Source organism: Crocodylus siamensis, chromosome 5 (assembly GCF_052110815.1).
Source record: "Crocodylus siamensis isolate JL-2025a chromosome 5, ASM5211081v1, whole genome shotgun sequence".
Taxonomy (NCBI): domain Eukaryota; kingdom Metazoa; phylum Chordata; order Crocodylia; family Crocodylidae; genus Crocodylus; species Crocodylus siamensis.
The window spans coordinates 45,036,188-45,055,745 of record NC_143399.1 but is presented as its reverse complement, the minus strand read 5'-3'; the positions used below and the strand labels follow the sequence as shown (position 1 = coordinate 45,055,745).

The window sequence follows — 19,558 nt, the reverse complement described above, 5'->3', positions numbered from 1 at the left end:
GCCACTGAAGCCAAGATTTCTCTCTGATCTGTTACCCAGCTTATATTACACTAATATGTTACCAGTAGGCTACATGTTAGTGCAAACAACCCACCCACCCCTCCTCTGCTGTCCCGGATTGGGCCCACTGCCTTCACCTATATCCCAAATTCCTGCTCCCTGCAACCTCCCATGCTTACTTGTGGCTGCCACCACTATCTGTCGGGGGGGGGGTGCGGAAAGCAGGCAGAGAAGTGTTAACTCACCTGCTTAGCCACTGCTGCTCTCTGGGCTGGGCTCAGCCTGGAGAAGAGCAGCGGGTTGGCAGCAGCAGGGACTGGGCAGTCAAATTAACTCTTCCCTGCCTGCTCTCTCATGACAGAGTGCGGGAGCCACAAGTAAACTGGGTAGGGGGAGTCCCAGAGACAGGGGAATTCTTACCTTTCAGTCCTCCAGGACACTGCTGATCTAAACATGTGACTGCGCCAAACTCAAGCTAGCATAGTGTAATGTGTAACAAAGCCCCAGGTTGGAGAAAAAACAAAAACTTTTCTATAAGGTAACAAAAGATCTTTTTAGAATGGGTGTAACTCAGAAAAGGTATCGTGTAAAAGTAGCACTGGGGAGTTTCTAATCCAAGACACGTACCTTCACAGATTAGCTGCACATTTCTCTTATTAGCGGCGAGGTTAATGCAGAAGGAAATGAGCTCCAGGTCAACACGTTCATCAGGGCACTCAAAGAGCATCTTCATTAACTAAAGACACACAAACACACACTTGAGTCATTATGTTTTCCAAAGCATAAGAAAAAGAGAAGATCTGAAGATAGTTACACTCTTTACATTTGTTTCCAAATTAATCTCAATTATAAATCATCATGAATACTAAGATAGCATTTGAAGATAACAAGGGTTAAAAACTGTTAAAGAACTTCAATCATTTGTCACTTTTTCTAAAAGAATTGGATTTGCTTTGGTAAAATGTGAACGTGAGACATCATATTGATTGTGAGCGGTTAAACTGCCACAAGTATTTTAATATGTTCCTCATGTATTAAATGCATTATTCTTGGTAGGAAGGAGACTATAAGGGTGCTACAAATAATTGGTTTACTATATTCCACTTTTGCTGCTTTAGTAGACTGAGTGTACTCAGTACTTACTCATAAATTAACACCAGTCTACTGCCTGTGATGAGTTCTTTGCAATTTTTAAGCTAAAGGACAACAACCTTATTGTCCTCAGGCCAAATCTGGCCTGCAAAATACTGGAACTAGACTGCAGTGGCACATAGTGGAAGGGACACCTTCTAAGCCCCAAGCCATCATTCCTCTGCTACGTGGCACCGATCCTTTCTGCAGCAACTCACAGGCTGCACTTACCTTCGTTAGCATCTGCTAACCTTTGCCACTGAAAATGCATCTTCCCATTGCTGCTAGAGATAGAAAATCGGTGACACTTGGTGTCAAAGGTAAGTGCAACTTGTGACTGTGAGAAAGCAACCCTTCGCACGGAGCAAAGGCCCACTGTTCTCAAAGATTGCTGACCCCCATTCTAGGCAAGCAAACCTACTTATAGAGCTATAACTCTTATAGCTACTGCCACGTACTGCTGTATTGAGTCAGTTTCCCCTAGCACCTTCCTTCCTCCTTCAGCAGAGAAGAAAAAGGACACTTCAGGTAAAATATACATCTGTCCATCATTCTGCTCCAACCCCTGTAGTACCTGCTACTGAATTCCCCCAAAATGCCTACAGCTTGCCACTAATCTAAATAATCTGTTCCTGTCTTCACTAATCCATCATAGCTCACACACCCACTCTAATTTTGCCCATTTTGATTAAAACAATTAGAGCAAACAATCTAGTAGTACATGAAAATCATCCATATCAAAATACCAGCCTGTGTTTTCATCTCTGCCAATACCCTTGGAGCACCATATAATGAAGCATCAAATCAAGCCCAGGCTTGTAACTGTATTGGTTGGCTAGTCAATCGAGTCCTAAGAAAAGTCAAGCTACTTGGTTTGAGAGGCCTGTTAGGATCATAACACAAAGTAGCTCAACTATGAGGCTGGAATTACCTTAAAAATGTTGATCTTCAATAGAAAAGAGACAGAATGTAATAACAGGACATCACTATGACAGGGATGGGACAACAAAAGAAAAAACTAACCATTGTAACAAGCCAACTAGCTGTATCTTTGCTGAGTACTCCTTACAAACATATATATGGCTTACTGAATGATTATGAATTAAGCATAAGATGGAATGGGGAGCTACCTAAATATATTCAGAGAATGAACAACAGCTGAGGCAACTGTACCATAGACATGTGAGGAAGTTTGCCAAAAGTATTTTCATGCAGTGATTTAAAATGTTTACCCATTGCCAGCTATCAGGTTGTCATTGCAAAGGGACTGCCAAATAAATAAAAACATATCTAGGTCATAGAGCAATTATTATTTTTTTTTTTTTTTTTTGCAGGGAACTTTCACAGGCTCATTTAAAAGCTAACACTGATTTCCTCCTAATCATATTTCTGTAGTTAGTTTTAAGAGCTTCTTATAAAAATCTTTATTAAATGTATAAGCCTGTTACTTATTATGGACATATATTAATCAGCACAAGACTGACAATAGAACAAATGGGTGAAATTCTCCCCTGAAAATTCTCATGACAGGAAACTTTAAATTCAAAAAGTTCTTCAAATTATGTATGTGTTAAAAAGAAACATTTGCATCGCTCACTTGATGCAAACATCTATGTAAACTGAATGTTTTACATAACAGGATTACATTGTTCGTTACCAAGCAACTTTGCTTTAAAAAGAAAAAAAAAAACCCTCCAGTTTCAATTAAACCAGTTCAAATTTTAAACTAATAGTTTTGTATGAGTTCCATGTTTCCCATTATGTCTTCATTTAATTTGATTGCTCCTCGTGCCACTTCAAAAGGAAGAGTAATTGCTGCCAAATAGGAAATATTAAAATTAAATTTGTTCTGCTTTTACTATGTCCATTGTCATCTTTTACTGATTTAACAGGAAGGCAGTAAAAAGGCTGCAGCATGTGCCATGAAGAGGCAGTAGTGTTCAATCAGACAAGTCCCATATTGAGTATCAGATACCACAGACCCAGGACTGAAATCACTGTGTCTAGACTCTCTGGCACCTGACTTCACTTATTTACCAGTGACCAGAGGCCAACCCCCACAGCTCTCTGTTCACATACACCTCTGTCCACCCCCCTCCCCAACCTCAACTCAAACATCTTTGAATGATTATGCCAGAGCTGCATGCCTCAGGAATCTCTTCTGAGCCACTACTCCCTAACTCTGCTGTTTGAAGTGATGCTCTGGTTTCTGAACTTCAGCAGATAATGGCGGACAGGAGCAAAAGGTGCTGTCAAGAGAGGACGTTTACCAGCATTAAGCTAAAAAGAAGCCTGCAGATCAAAGACGAGCCAAGCGGAACAACTGTTGGTGGAAAACATGTGGGTCGCTGCGGAGATCCTTCTACACTGCTTTGTGGTAAAATATTAAATATCACCATGACATCACTGCCTAACCATGTCTTTTGATTGGCCAGGTTATTACCAATAAATGCTTTTATAAGCATCTGGATGGCATTTGCACCTATTTAAACAAAACACGCATTGCTGAGGTCTAAACAAGAATGAACTGTTAATACTTGCTTTTAACTGTTACTAGAGTAGCACCCATTAACTCCTGGAATACACAGGGATGTTTACCTGGGATAACGCAGCCCCTTTCAGATCATGTTCAAAGGAAGGATACTGACTCATACAATTGGCCTGCAAGCACGACATAGCCAGGTTCCCAACTCACTGCACATGCCAGATGTACCAGCCAGGACTGCGGACATGGAATCTGTCTGGCTGAGAGCAGAAGAGACTGGCAACACCTTTTCTGTTCAGTCACCAACCTTCCCTACCCACTGTCCCTATTGGTCACTACAGCAGCCCATTTTACCTGGTATTTAGCTTATATTGCTTCTGCTTCTTACCCAGACCTATGGAATAGCACATTGTCCCCAAAAACTTGTCTAACTTCTCTCTCAATTATATAGTTAAGCCAATAAAAAGTACTAAACAGAACTTGCATCTTGCATATTCCCTGGACCATTACAGCAACACAATATTGCAATCCTTCTGCAAAGGGCAATTCAACACAAGCATTTTCCAAGTGGCTGCAGTTTAACTGCAATGAAAGGCAGCACATTTTTTTAGTGGAAGCACAGGTGAAGAATGATCCATATCTATTTCAAATCCCTATGTAAATGAGCTAGAGTATTAATGCAGCAATAAATTACAGCAGGGTGAATGCTGTTGTGGTACCATCCTTCTGTTTATGAAATAGTTATCCAAGAAACATGCCAATAGCCCTCAAAGACATAATAGAAAATGCCCTATTATTAGTGAAGAATAGCTCTTTCATTTTGTATAAAAACCACAGTTAAAAAAAATTTAGTGGGGAAGGGGGGGCAGGGGAGGGTGGACGACATGGATTTCCACTAGGGAAAAAAAAGTATATATTAGAAGGTTAAATAACTATTACTATTATTTTCTAACATTTTTCATTCCCGTAACTGTTTAGCAGCTTTCTCTTTCCTCCTCTTCCCCAAATGCTTGGATGTTCCTTCTAGTAGCAGTCTAAGATGGAGTTTGAGCTAGTTACAGTTCACTTTCCACAAAACTCATATTTGGACCCTTGGACATTTTCAACTTTATGATTTTTCTCAAATAGAAAAGTGAGGAAAGGGAAGTGCCATTAGACCTCTTCTGTGTAAACATTCTGTGTGCCCCTGTTTGGGTAGTTGCCTCCAGCCTAGATATTTGGAGCTTCTCTCAGCCCCTTTTCTAACTGCATGCATTCTCCTTTTATTCTTTGATTGCACTTGGGCTTGGACCCCAACTGACTATTTGAGCCACGTGGGTTGCTGCTCGATCTTAACATGTCCAGCTCCTTCTTTGGTGTGCAAGGCCTACAAACCTCTTCACAGAGGGTCACAAAGGCTTTTGAAAGAACATTCCCTCATCATTATCACCCCAGAGCTCTGTCTCTGACCTTTGTATTGCTTATTAACTTTAATTGTGACCTGCTGTCAATACGTACATGCATGTTCATCTAAAATAACCAACTGGCCAATCAAAATATATCTTTTGACGACCAGGGTCTCCAGACATAGTCTGATGAAGTACTTAAATAAGAGAGGTAAACATTCATAATGGTCTCAAATTTCCTTAAGAATTAGTAGGCATTATGGCCCTGATCTGATGCCCGATGAAGTCAATGGGCGTTTTACTATTTACTTCACTGGGCTTTGGATCAAACCTTATAAGCGTTACTTTGAACAGCCAATGACTATCAGAACAAGGATATCATTTAAATGCTCAGAGTGTGACATTATTGAATTTCCATGATTTTTTACATTTGGCACTGGAGACCCTAGAACAATGCCAATATTTCCTGTAAGTACATAACAACTGAGCCCCAAACCACAAAGCAAGACCTCTGGCTTGGCAGCACAAATTCAGAAAGAAAGAGGTCCCTTTTATCACCCAGGCTTCCTAACATAAAATTCTATCTTGTGGCAAAAACAATCAGCAGGATGTTGACAAGAGTATTTTGTAATATACACTAGCTATTCCCATTAGATCTTATTCTTCCTCTCCATCCCTATTTCTCCTCCTCCCCAATTTGGAAAAACATAACAATTTTTGTTATGAAATAATGACCAGAAATGTTCTTAAAACTTTCCGTGGCAACTTCCCATCCTGGATATGTTTGATGTTAAAAACATGTTTGGCAGGAATGAAAATGCTGTGGTGCAATTCTGAAAAAGCTACTGGATGGCGTCCTATACTTGTGCATTATAGGCTCTGGTCTCAACTCTAGCCTCAATAAGTGCCCAGAATAAACAGTTTATATAGCTGTTTAAGAGCACCAATAACTTATTTTTAAACAAAAGTTTGTTTTTATTGATTATTGTGCCCAAGTCAAGCTGCAACACAAGACAGCAAGAGGTGTAAGACTAGTCTTCAGCCTATAAAGATCAGTAAACAAGGGTTTATTTTCCTACTATACAATTTTTTCACTTTTCCCTTATGCTGCATGACTTCAATTAGAATAGGAATTGCCAGTCCATGTAGTGGTGCAGCATTTGCTTGGCTGATATCCATTTCATATCCTATAACGCTGTAGACACTGACATTTTGATCCTAAATGGAATTGGAAAGGAACACCTGTTATATCTACAGAAGTGAAATTCTCCAAGAGACATGCCATAAATATACAGGGAACCAATTTTAATCTCCTTTCAGCACTGCAGTCTTCTGTTGGGCATTCATCTGGTTGTCATACCAAGAAGGTGATGTGCCTCATTTGTCAGACACTGGTAGAAAAAGATCTGCTGACCTTTTCTTTTTATGGAGGACTGCTTAAATTTAGCAAGTATAGTTAAGTCATCTTATTAATTAATAGCTGTTAATTTGCTTAGGTAGAATCATGTGTTCCCATTACCACCTGCAGGTGTCACCACAAGCTAGAGGGAAGGGAACAAATGTTATGTTTGGTTGGGAGGGAGGGAGCGGAGAAGAGGCGGAGAATGCATCTGCAAATGCATCACCAAGAAAAACACATACCTGTGGTATACAGTCTGTGTATGCAAACATTGATTTAAAGCGATCATCCATACTTATGTGATACAGAATACACATTGCTACCTGCTTGTAGCTTTCATTTGCTAGAAGAAAAAGACATGAAATACAGTGTTAACAACAAAAACCTAACTTTTTAGTTACTGTATATTCCTGTTAATTCAGGATTTCAAAACCAATTCTTTGATTAAGATTATAATAAACATAGCTTTTAAATTCTACATTACTAAAACAGTTTCTTACACAAGAAAAGAGTAAGAGTCCAGAACCTTTCGCTAAAATCTATCAAGTTCTGAGAATCAAAGACTTTATCCCCAGAACATTGACAGATTGGGCACAGGCAGTTCCAGTTTCCCCAAAGCAACCATCTGGAAATTAATGCTTCCCGATCCGTTGCAGGGTTCTACTCTCTAGTACTGAAAAGGGAATTCAGTCTCACTCCAAATCTTACCCTTTGTAGAAATTGCCAGCTAGGAAATCAATAGTGTCTATTGCACTGTTGGTTTATAAATAGAATCTGGCTAATACAATTAACTAATTTAACAAAAATAATATTAAGGAGTCTACCAGGAGCAGAAATAAGCAACCACATGAACGCTTGTGTTAAAGAGGATTATATAAAAAGGCAAGACATTCTCGTGTTCCGGTGCCATTTAAGCAATTGCAATGTACAGAAAAGGACATCAACATTTTAGACAAAAAACACACCAAAAAAAATCTGTATAGTGTTCATTACAAAGAAAGCTGGGTGATTCTACATTAAGTAGGTACTCAGTTAATTGTATATAGCAAAAAGAGTTTTAGAATGGGTTTCAGAAAAAACTTCATAGCTATGAAAGTAGTTTTAAAAAAAAAAACACATCAAAAAAACAGGGATAATCTAGGTATAACTTGATCCTGCCCCAGTGCAGGGGCTTGGATTAGATGTTCTCCTGAGGTTCCTTCCAGCCCTGTATTTCCATAGTTCTTTGCTTTTTGACAATAGGTGAGATTAATGTACTTCTCTGGACACTGTTATGAGCCAGATCAGGACAGAGGTCACCAAATCAACACTTATTCACAGTTACTCCACACAATACTAGTGATACCATAGTTTCCACCCATATTTAAACTGGAAATACTGAGACACTGGCAAAACACTAACATGTTGAGACAGCCATCACTGATAAAATTCCTCCTCATAAAGATCACAGAAATTGGCAGTTCCTCTATGAAATCAGACTATCGTGCCTCAGTTTAATATAAGCCCTAAGCCCTTATTTTTGCTGTTGCTTCCCAATATTCATCTACCTAAAGAACATGGAATACTTTCAGGGATTGGCATTACAAACTCACAATTTGCTAAAGGACAATTAAGTGCTCTTTCCCATGCTAAACATAATCACAACTGATCTCTCCCATACTACTGAGAGATTACCCATTTGCAAAAGCCAAAGTTCAAACCATAAGGTCACTTTCATCTTAGAAACAGTGTGTTTCTGTATAAAAATACTAGGGAAAGAACCATGCCATTTCAATTCCATCCCCTGGCTTGAGAGGTCCTAATAGAGCAATGTGGCACATGGAATAGAACAATGCCCTTAATTTCCTGGGCAGAGAGGTAATAAATCCCGACAGTCTGAACTGAGGCAGATGGCAAGGTAAAAGTGTACCTTTATATTAACTGAATCAAAGATGCATCTCTACCTTGCCTTCTGCTTTAATTTCTTGGATTCACTTTCCATTTTATTTCTTTCTTTATATTTGTAAAGAAGGGAAATAAAAATAAAGAAAATATTTCAGTTTCCATGGAAGCTGTGTTGAGGTCACAATACTCTAGAGGTAGGCTGCTAAAAAGAAACAGGACCATCTAACCATGTTACCATGAACCCCAACTAATGTCAGGGCAAAATAACAGCAGTGCATTATTCAAATAGTCAAATACTGCAGGAAAAAAGGATTAAGAATAACAAATTGACTGGATGGGGTCATCCATTAGCAGAACCAGCATCGGTTCAATGCTATACTTTAGTCTAATGCTTGATGCACAGATAAGCCAGCTGTCTTTGGTCTGAGGGGCTTTGACTCTTTAAAATGGATAAGGTAAATAGTGGATCCCTCCTTAAAAGACTGAGCTGAGCAAGGGCATCCTGTGTTGTATTATTCTCATTTGATTGTTGCCAAATTAAACCATGAGTCAACCATTATTTCAGAACTTGGGGGCAGAAAGTCCCAAGCCCACGCTGGACCAAAGCAAAGAGCTCTATTCTTAAGTATGGGAGCCATATAGGAATAGGGTCCGGTACCTTTTTTACTATTTTAGACCACAGCCTGAAGCTACATATGCAAATTCAGTCACTGCTAAAGACTTCCTTATGAGTTGTACAGTAGGCATCAATTATTCCCCAGCTAGGGAAAAAAAAGAAAAGTCTGCCAACAATTTGTGCATTAAAAAATCACCAAAGTTTGGTAATGTGCCAATATTATGCCTTGCAAAGACTGGTAGTTTTGAGAATCAGGCACTTAATGACTGAAGGTGGATTAGCCAAATTGCCTAAAGCAGTAAAGGCAGGCATGGAAAATAATGGCCTAGTTATTGTGGATTCCTTCAGTATTTACGGCAATAAACATGAATCATGATGAACTCATTGGATATTAAATGTGGAGGTCATAAGTACTTTGATAGGATTTCCACAAGAATTTACCATTAATTAACCAAATCATTATTTGAAAGCATTACTAAATTATCCTTAGTACTTATACAACCATTCCAGAGAAATTGGTCATTCCCAGCTGAGGGTAGTTAATGCCTTAACAAACCAGTCATTAACTACAGTAACTGATTTTGTGGGAATTATTGCTGTTATAAAATATACTCAACAGTTTATAGAAACAACTTTTTTTTTTTTTTTAAATTTGCAGCTGTAGTTCAGCTGGAACAGCTGGTGTGGAAAAATATCAAGTCCCTTGGGCTGTTTTCACAACCAGTTTTCTGCAAATTAGAATGGGAAATAAATGCATGATGGGATCTGTGTTCTAAAATGGCTTCAGATTTTTAGGCTTCAAACATAAGCAAGAATTCATGCCCTGGTAGCCATGGACTAAAGCCTGAATTCCTTAATCAGTTCTTATAAAAGCTAAGTACCCATGGCTTCAGTGGCAACTGTTTCTAAACACGGATCATGCTAGAACAGTGAAGTAATTTCAGGATCTGGCCCTGTACGTTAGCTGGATTTGTGACCTTATGATTAAGGTTCTCCATTAGCTCTGCAATGAAGGAAAAAAAATTGTGCCCAGACTAGAGCTGGAAAGTGAACATGAATTTCAGCAGCAGATTCAGCTTTACAAATGTAACACAGAGCATGAATAAAAAGCTATGGACTGAATTATCCAAATGGAATGGCATCAGTAATTCAAGTAGCCCTCGTCTCTAATGCAATCAACAATGTCACCACTTAAAGTGAAATATATTCAGCACACCCCATGTGCAAAACATTAAATACTCTATGCTGAAAAAAAATGAACAACTCAAAGCAAACTCTCAAATACATATTAAATGACATAACAATTCTAAATTAAAGCTTCAGGCCCAAAACTATCAAAAGCCAAAGATAAGTGATACAGTAACATTAGGGAAATTAAAATAAGGATTTTAGTAGGGCAAAAATTTAAAAAAGGTGGCCACCTATCCATGCATTATCTTGTACAACTAAACTGGTATCCCTTATTTAAGACTGCAACATATTTGAGATTATTCCATTAAAGCCCATCCCTGTGTCATAATTAGCAATGATCCTAGAATTATACAAAAAGGGGCTAGATAAAAAGTAAAAAAATCCTAGTAAATAGTTATGTTATTTTACCAACTCTGATAGAGGTTAACCAGTATATGGTTTAAATGCATGACAACTCAATTTACACAGAGCATGTCTACGGCGTGCATTAATGTGCCTTTTCTAATGCACATTAAAAATTTAGTACCTCCAATGTGAGGTACTAAATTAATGAACATTAGGCTATGCACAGTAGTGCATTTGCATGCTTTTTTAGTGACGCTTAATGCACAGTAGACTATTTTATTGTGTATTAACCTAATGTTACTGTTTTTTACATGACACTAATGTGCAGTAAAAGTCTACTTCACATTAAAACACCTATGTAGATGCATTCAGTATGTACCAATCTGATTAAACTTATTTAAAGAAATCCTAAGAGTTTGTACCTGTTCTTCCTGAAAAAGGATCAGGCTATGTCAACAATATGTTTAATTGCTTATTGCTTATGAATTACAAGGCAATAAGAGCTCTTACGTCACTTTAGTTATGTTGGAAGCTAGCTTCCCATTATAAATCTAATTTTAAAGCCCACTCTCCTAACTTTAATCCAAAAAAGTCAATCCCCTGATATTTCATATGCTACATGTTTATCTCTGGGTAAATTTTTTTCACAGAAACATTAATGTTCAGTTACTTATTAAATTGACATCTTCAACCACAGACAAAAGAGGGTGTCAGTACAAAAGGAATTCTGGTTTTGGCGCTGTTGTTTACCATGAAACACACCACCCTAAATTATACAGAAAGCAGTCATCTAGTGTCTGAAAAATATATTGCAAACATTATTAAAACTCAAAAGAAAGGAGATGCAATTAAAGCCACTGTGTCAGCAATGCCTCTTGATAGAAAAAAAGGTCAAAGATGTTCTCTAGCTTAGCAGCCCATTGGGTTACCCATTTCTGAAGCCAATGGCACACAAAGGAGAGCTGTGCCTAGCACTTCTGATTCTCCAGCCTTTCCCCTAATTTGAGGTTTGCCCTTTCTATGCAACAATCGTATCTTTACCATTCAGAATTTCTCATCCATATAAATTGAATCAGACTGTGCAGGAAAAAGAAAGTTACTAGCTATTCAGATTTCTCAAATCATTATAGCACACAATACACAACATTGAGCAGGGAAGTGGCTCATTAGAAACTGAGAAGAGACAAAATGCAAGATAAAGTAGAAGATACCATTACATTTTTCCCCACCCAAAAAGTAAACAGGATCAAAAAGTTCTCTGGGCAAGACCAAGATGACAAAACAAAACAAGATCTGTGAAATGGACTACCGTCAATTATGAATAACTTTGTAAGCCAAAAATGGTTTCCCTCTTTGCTTAGACCTAGCTAAAGAAAACCCAAGCCTTGACATGAGTGGAGAAATTTTGTAAAGATAAACATGCCTTAAAAATTACGATGCAGGACTTTCTTAAAAAGCTTCTTTCACAAAAAGGTGACTAGAATATTATATGGAAATCCATTTCCTATTCAAGGGATCCATTACTAATCTTGTAAGACTAAAAACATATTCCAAGTTAATCTCTACACAGGTATGATACAACTGAAAATACAAATTTGTGAAAGTACACACTTACATAAATCCACTTCAAGATGTCCACACTATGATTTGTGATACTGGTCATTTGGATTCTTTTTATCCTTATACTCCAGCAATGTATCCCATTACTGAGACAGTTTACAGATCTTTCTGACATTATTTAATGCCCTTTGGGACTGCATTTCTTGGACTCCAATGGCTCAAAGTTTTCTTTGGCATCTGATTTTCATAGTACATAGAAGGAAAATTCTGCTGCTTAACTTCTAAGTTCCACACAAGTGATGCAGTAAAGAGTCACCCCCACCACCCTCCTCATTTTTTGCAGCATTATAGCTTGAAGGTTTAAAGAAGAAGAAAGCAAAGAAGGGGCACAAAACTACTGGAGTGTGGACTTTTAACATATTTAATAGAAACCTGTGCAGAAAATTACTGCTCAAGAAATTAAAATCACCTAATAGATAGACCAAAAGTGAAATTATTTCAGATGTTGGCATGATTTTTTTTCCCTTTTGGATCAGTTCAAAGTCTCCAAAGAAGAAACAGAAGGAATATAGAAGGTGGGATTGTTCGTCAGAACTGCTTTGGAGAAGGAAGACACTGCAACTGCTCTCCTAGGCTTTGCACAGTTGTTACCCTGAGAAGTTTGAGTGGTTACATGGGGTTAAAAACATATGTCCCCCCAAATCTTTACTCAGTGATTAGCAGGGATCCTGTTTTGTTTTATTTTTTATTTTAAAAAATCCATATTTTTCTGATTTAAAATACAACTCAACAAAATCCACAATTTTCCATGATCGAAACAAAATGCCTCTCTCTCTCTCCACATATACACGTGTGTATGCGTCTATATCTAGAGTGACAGAGAGGAGGTTTTGTTTTAAAACATGGAAAAATGTGGATTTCAGGGTTTGTTTGTTTTTCAATCAGAAAATTTTGGATTTTTTTTCATTAGAGAAAACCAGGATCCCTAGTTATTAGATAGGAGTTGGGAGCCTGAGCTAAAGTGAATCAGGAAGGGCAGGTGGGATCCACAGGGGTTTGGGGTGGAATCAGGGGGCTAGTGGGGTCCACAAGGAAGACTTGTGGGGGGGGGGAACTAGCAGGATTAGAGACCCTCTCCAATCCCAACAAACCCCCATGAACTTTTCCAGCACCCCCACTGTGCTCCCCCCCCCAGATGCTACTGAACTGCCCCTGATCCTGCAAGCCACTACTTGTGTCAGTATTACTAGCATTCACCTGTGCTGGGAGCCCAACTGAAGTAAGGGTACAGCAAGGGGGTGGGGCTGGTGACTTTATGGGGTGGGAACTGGCAGGATCAAGGAGAGCTCGCAGTTCTGTGTGGGAAGTGGGGTTTGGTGGGATCTCTCCCCCCAGCCAGGGGCTACTTTAGCTCCCTGGCTCTTCCCACCCACAAACAACCCCCACTTCCAGCAAACCAACACCCCATCAGTCCTGCTCGTCCCTCCCCCACCCCAACTTATTTTGAGGGTTGTCTCCTTGCACCGAGGTTATTGTGTAACTTTGCACTCAGTGCAAGGTTATCTCCTTGCACCAAGAACAGCTTGCAGGTTTGGGAGGGTTGGCTGGTGTGCCTGGGGGTAGGAGGGCAGGGTAAGAAAAGCTTAGCCCCAGGGCTGAGGCCAGCAGCTGGGCTCTCTCAGCCCCAAGGCTGTACTTGTAACGTGTACAGAAGTTCAGTTAGATCAGTCTGACTGTACCCAATCTAACTCAGTGCACCCCAGAAGTAGTTAAATTAGATAGGGTCAGCCATTTTTTGAGTGATCCAGCCCCCCTGGAAGTTCTGTATAGCTCACACTTAGATTGACCTAACTAGGGATCTAAGTGTAAGGTCCATATGTGGGCAAACTAAGTTAGATCAGGTGGCCATTTTTAATGCAATCTAACCTCCCCTGATCCTTCCTAAATGTCTGTACCTATCTCTACACTCGAGCAAGGTATATGAGGAACTCTGTAGGAGAAATCAGAGAGTCAGAGAAAATTTGTTTAGCCAGGTTTTAAACACCTCCAAGGAATGAGATTCTACAATTTCTTTGGGTAACATGTTCCAGTGTTTTACTACCCTCCTAATGAGAAAGTTTTTCCTAATATCTAACCTAAACTTCCCTTGCTGCAACTTGAGACCGTTGCTCCTTGTTCTGACATCTGCCACCGAAAATTATAGAGACTTCTCTCTAGTCTAGAGTTTAGATGCTTCCTTCCAAAATATCTGTAAAAATTTGAATGCACGGGAGTTTTCCAGCCCACCCTCTCTTGGCCTTTCTCCTCCACACTTTTTTCTTCTGGATAACTTTTCTCCATTTGCTTGTATGAGGTTACTAGGAGGCAATCACTGCATCCACATGTCTTATGAGAGATGTCTAAACTGAAGTAGTTACACTGGAAAAGCACAGCTGAGCTCAAGAAAGTGCTTATCTGTACTATAATTTGGGAAAGGTGTGCCTCTCATGCAGACCCTCCCTCTGTGGACTTCTTTAGGTTAGGAGGAGAATTAGCAGGAGAAAGTTTCCTTGCCTTCTCTCCATCAAGACTGAAATTTAATGTCCCCCCCTTGAAATGTGTTTTGGCATCCAAGTTATTTCATCTAAAGTTTAAAAAGTCACCATTTCATGCAGCACCACTCACGATTCATCATGGATATTTTTAACTTGCTTTTGTGACACACGTAGCAATACTTACAAAATAATTCAATTACCCATGAAATAATGAAATGTTATAACTTCTGTGCTAGAAATATTACTAATAGCTACTGGTTGGAAGAACCCCTCTGGTCATATTCTGTTCCATGTATTAGGCATGTAAACAGAGTTAGGTGCCTAGAGCAATTCTGTTCCTCTCTAGCAGAGTCCCTGAAAAACAGATAATGCAAAAAGTGGGCGAGTCTGCCTCCTCCTAGCTGTTCTTTATAACTTAATTATTAGGATAAGATGCCAGTGTGTCATAAAAGTCAATGCATTCATGGATTTTCAAGGACTTTAAAAGTTTGGAACAGAATTATAATTAGGCACCAAATTCCATGTAGCTATCTAATAGGTGGAATAGAATCTGGCCCTTGACATACTAGTTCTGACAGCGTTAATTTAAAGGAATCATATAAAGTGACAGACACTGTAGGCTCCAAAGAGGAACTGGTTTTGATTACTTTAAACAAGCACAAAAAAGATATGACTGTGCCATGAAAAGAGCTGAATTAACGCTTTCCTGACAATTCATTACATTTATAATAAACAAGCAGTGAGGGCTTGGTGAAGAGCTTTATCGGGTTGGTTTTTTTTTTTTAAATGAACTCAGGGGATTTAAATTCCTTCCTCCAATGCCATAAATTACGAATGTGATTTCAAAGCCTCTGTTTTGATCATTTATACACAAAATCAGAAACAATTATTAGAAATTGGTGCTGGACTGTGGCATATTTATATTTATGGGTCCATATGTGGATCCATATTTACATATCCAATTAAACAGCCTAATTTTAGATGTGCTTAGCACCCAATACCCTACTACAGTCTGCTGGAGATGCTGGCCTCTCAGAAGTATTGAAAGTTAGGCTAGTTATTTAGATGTCTAACTAACAAGAAGAAAATCTAACTTTGGTCAGGTTTGCAAAACTAAGTGCCTATTCTCACTGCAAATGATAAAACACCCACAACGGAAATAAATCATTTAATAATTACTGCTTTCCAACAGACTGGTCCCTTTACCTGAATGATTACTTAATGTGGTTCAGTTAGCTTCTACCATAAAAAGAGAGAGACACCCCAGGCAATATTCACACACTGAGTATTGGAACCAGCTGCTGCCGAGCCACCGTAGAAAAAGGGTTTCTCAATTTAATTGGGAAAACAGGAGGAAGCATAAATTTTACTGCCATTAATAACTTCAAGCAATCCTGATATGACTTTACCTCACCCTGACAGCTGGACATGTGCTTTTTGTTAGGGTCTTTACCACATCTGACCCCTATTGTTTGCTCACTTGATCAGGTAGGAAAAATGTATGTTTCTTTATAGGATAAACGAAGCCTATTAAAATTGGAAAAACACTGCAGTAGCCTATAGGAAGCTCCTTTCTCAAACAGATGTTTGAAGCTCCGTAGTAAGCTTCATCACAAAAAGGCCAAGCCAACCAATAAAGGGAAAAAATATGTTAAGCTTCTTTTAAAAGAGACCTTCATAAAAGCAACTGAATGCTTAAAGAACCCTTCCCCCTCTGTTAATTAGAGAACAAGCTTAGTGTACAACTCAGCACAGTTGTGTATGGTACTGAAAGCTGATCATCACAGAGACAAAACAGGACTTCTTGTTCTTTGTTTGCAGTGCAAGTTTCAGGAAAGGTTGGATAAAGCAAGATACTTGCCAAATGTTCCCAAGAAAACCGATGAGGATGAGCAAAGGACGAAAATCTTGACTATGGTATGAAAGTTGTAAGCTGTAACCTTATGTGAACAGCTCTGGCCATCTCCAGCTCATAAAGTAAAAAAAACAAAATAATAATAATAACAACAATAACCACCACCAAAAAAACCAAACAAACAAACAAAACAAATTATGACCTATGAAACAGGTCATGCCATTAATGTACTTTTGGGAATACCTCCAAAAGTAATGTGAATGTTCATAGTTAATGTTCATGCAAGATGCCCAGAACTTTCATCTCTAGAACATAGGTATGTAACCAAAGGATCATATTATCTACATGCAAAACAAACCTTACTGCCAATTTGAACTGATCAGCTCACTGTATCCATTAATACATTTCTGGTTGCAATGAAACTTTAGACCCAGTAAGTGAACATTCTCTTATTCACATGGATACACGTTTGGAGATTCTAGCACAAGATTATAAGCATTTCAGTTTCTTTCAGGATGGAAACATATAATGCTATGTGATAGACTTTACGTGTGCAAAGAATCCAGAATTCAACATTCTTAGCGTAATTAGGGCTGATTAACTCCAGTGACTAGAAAAGGCTGAAAGGGTATTTATACACATACCTTTTCATGCTGTGACGGGCCAGAGATCCAGTACATCAGAGCAGACTCAATTAAGCATGCAAGCTGACGTGTATAGCGCTGCGTCGTATGCATTTGTATAAATATCAAAATGTGCACTGATGTGCAAAAAATAGCGGCATTTGAACTAAAACACTTTTGATGCATTTTAGTTCAAAAGCAGACTGCTGCCATTTTCTGTGTGCTGATGTGCATTTCACTGTTTATACAAATGCATGCGCCACAGCGTCAGGCGCTGCAGCACATGCATCTGTAAAAATGCTCAAAAAGTCTTATTACTTTCACCATTGTGCTTTGTAACGTGTACATGCCAGTGAAAAACAGACAAATTCAGTTTGACCATGCTGTTTGTTGGCAGAACTATGGAAGAAGGCATTAAAAAATATGAGAAGAAAACATAAATGGAGGATGAGTAAGAACGAGATTTCCTTTACTTTCTCCCTATTCCCAAACTCTTCCTAGCAGCAGCTAGGAAGATCTGGGGCAAAGGAGTGGGGAGAAAGAAAACATGACCTTTATCCATCAATATCTAATCTAGCTGCTATCCCAGGTGTAGACAGAGCTTTTGGACTGTGCTGTAAGAGGCAGGTAATGAGTAGATCTCCCAACTTCCCATAACCTAAAATGAGATCCCTCCACTGCTGGTCTCAAGCTGCTAAACGGCTCTGGAGAACACCGAGTCCTACCGACTTACTATTTTACAAGGTCAAACTGTGCTGGTTCTCTATCCTGGGAGACCTAACCCTTGTCAGCCAAACATCTAAAAGCCTATTTACAATCTCATCTTTTTCCTTAAATACTTTCTATATTTAATTTGTGCTAATCTCTCAAACCCTGTGCTAAAGGCTCAAAGGCATGGTAGGCACAAATGCTAAAGTTCAGCAACCCAAGCTGACAAGTTTGACCCCATGGCATTAGGAACTATTTGGTAACTTGTCAACAACTGCTAAGGTACATTAGCACTTTGGTTTACATTTGCAGCTCACCTGAAAGTGCTCTGACATAAGCAATGCGTGTTCAATGTGCAAAGTAACTGGGATAAACAGGGACATTTCGCATGTACGTATTTAACACTAAAGATACAGGCTTCACAGAGTTCTTACTCACAAATTGCATTTAGGAGCTATAGCTACTATATCAAAGAAATCCTACTGAATCCTGGAAGAGCAGATAAAGTAAGAGACAGTATTTCAGTTAATGGTTTCAAAGTGTATATAAAAAATATGTTAAAGAGAAACTTGATAACTACACATCACATAAAATGACAAAAAGAAGATACACACTCGATGCCCATAGGCAGGCTTCATGCTCCAACAGGATACTGGGGTCAGTCTGTGATATTGCAGAATAATTGAGAGAAGTGGTCCAACCTTTTTTTCTGCAAGAGGCTGAGTGGGTGGTGTTCAGGCTGGATTTGGTGGGTGGGCCCAATGCAGTGCATGCGGTAGGCAGGGCCTGGGCCTACTCCAGCTTTGATCTGGCCACAAGCAGCGTGGGGGGAACAGCCCAACCCCAATCAGGTCGTGTGGGTGGAGGGAGGGAGAATGCAATACAGCCACAAGGTAAGGACCCAGCAGACCAAGCCCAGATCTGGCCACACGGGCAGAGGGGTGGTCCAGACCAAATCTGGACATCTAGCAATGACCTCTCCCAACCCAACCCTTACCTGGCTGCAGGGGCAGGAAGGTGTCCCAGGCCCAATCTGGCCATGTGGCAACAACCCAATAGGGTTGGGGGAGAAGGGCAGGGTCGCAAGCCCAATCCAGCCACATAGGACTTGGTGTAACTTGGCAGGGGGGAGAGGTGGGCATATTAAAAATTTCCCTGCAGCATGGGGGCTGAGCACTCGTGCTTTAAAGCATGATAGTTATTTGTGGTTCTGGTGGCACATAGGAGCCCCAATCACAGATAAGATGCCACACTAACACCAAACAAAAAGTCCCTGCCCCAAAGTGCTTACAGTTCATATCATGTAAAGCAACAGGATTTTAATCAGATTTTTTAAAACAATTTCTGTTCAGATCATACCCCTCAGCCTGGCTTACTGTCAAATGTCACATGACCCTTTAAATGGAACCTGCCTACTTTCCTCTCCTAGTTCCATTTCACAGCTGCAGAAAAGTATATTTAAACTCACACAGCTGGGGTGTGGGAAGTGGAAAAAAATTTGGAAGAAATTATTTTTAAGTCAGTGAAGTTGTTCACTGCCAGGATCAAGGTATACAGGACTAGATTTTATGCTCATAACTACTCTCCCAGTATACATTTTTAAAATCAACTAATATTAAACACAACGGTAAGGCAGGAAGTGGGAGAGTGGAGAAAAACAAATGAAGTGTTCCTAACACAGTTGGGACTGAAAGTTCATCCATCAAATGTCAAGTTCCATTTTCTGGGCCACATCCCCATAAAACAACTGATGTGGACATAGCAATTAAAAGTAACAGCATTTCACAGAGCCCTTTTTCTGCCAAAGTATTTAATGAATTGTGGCCCAGATTTTCCAAGATA

The 19,558-nt window shown here is 39.4% G+C and overlaps 1 protein-coding gene across 2 annotated transcripts in view; it reads right to left on the bottom strand.

The window, feature by feature from the left end:
- KIFAP3 (kinesin associated protein 3) overlaps positions 1-19,558 on the bottom strand; it is a 155,234-nt gene that overhangs the window by 60,964 nt on the left and 74,712 nt on the right. For both annotated transcript variants that reach the window (XM_090047451.1, XM_090047452.1), the window contains exons 11-12: positions 6,643-6,743; positions 628-736 (exon numbers count right to left, since the gene is read on the bottom strand). In XM_090047451.1, the coding sequence (XP_089903577.1) occupies positions 628-736; positions 6,643-6,743 (210 nt within the window). The remainder of the gene's footprint in view (positions 1-627; positions 737-6,642; positions 6,744-19,558) is intronic.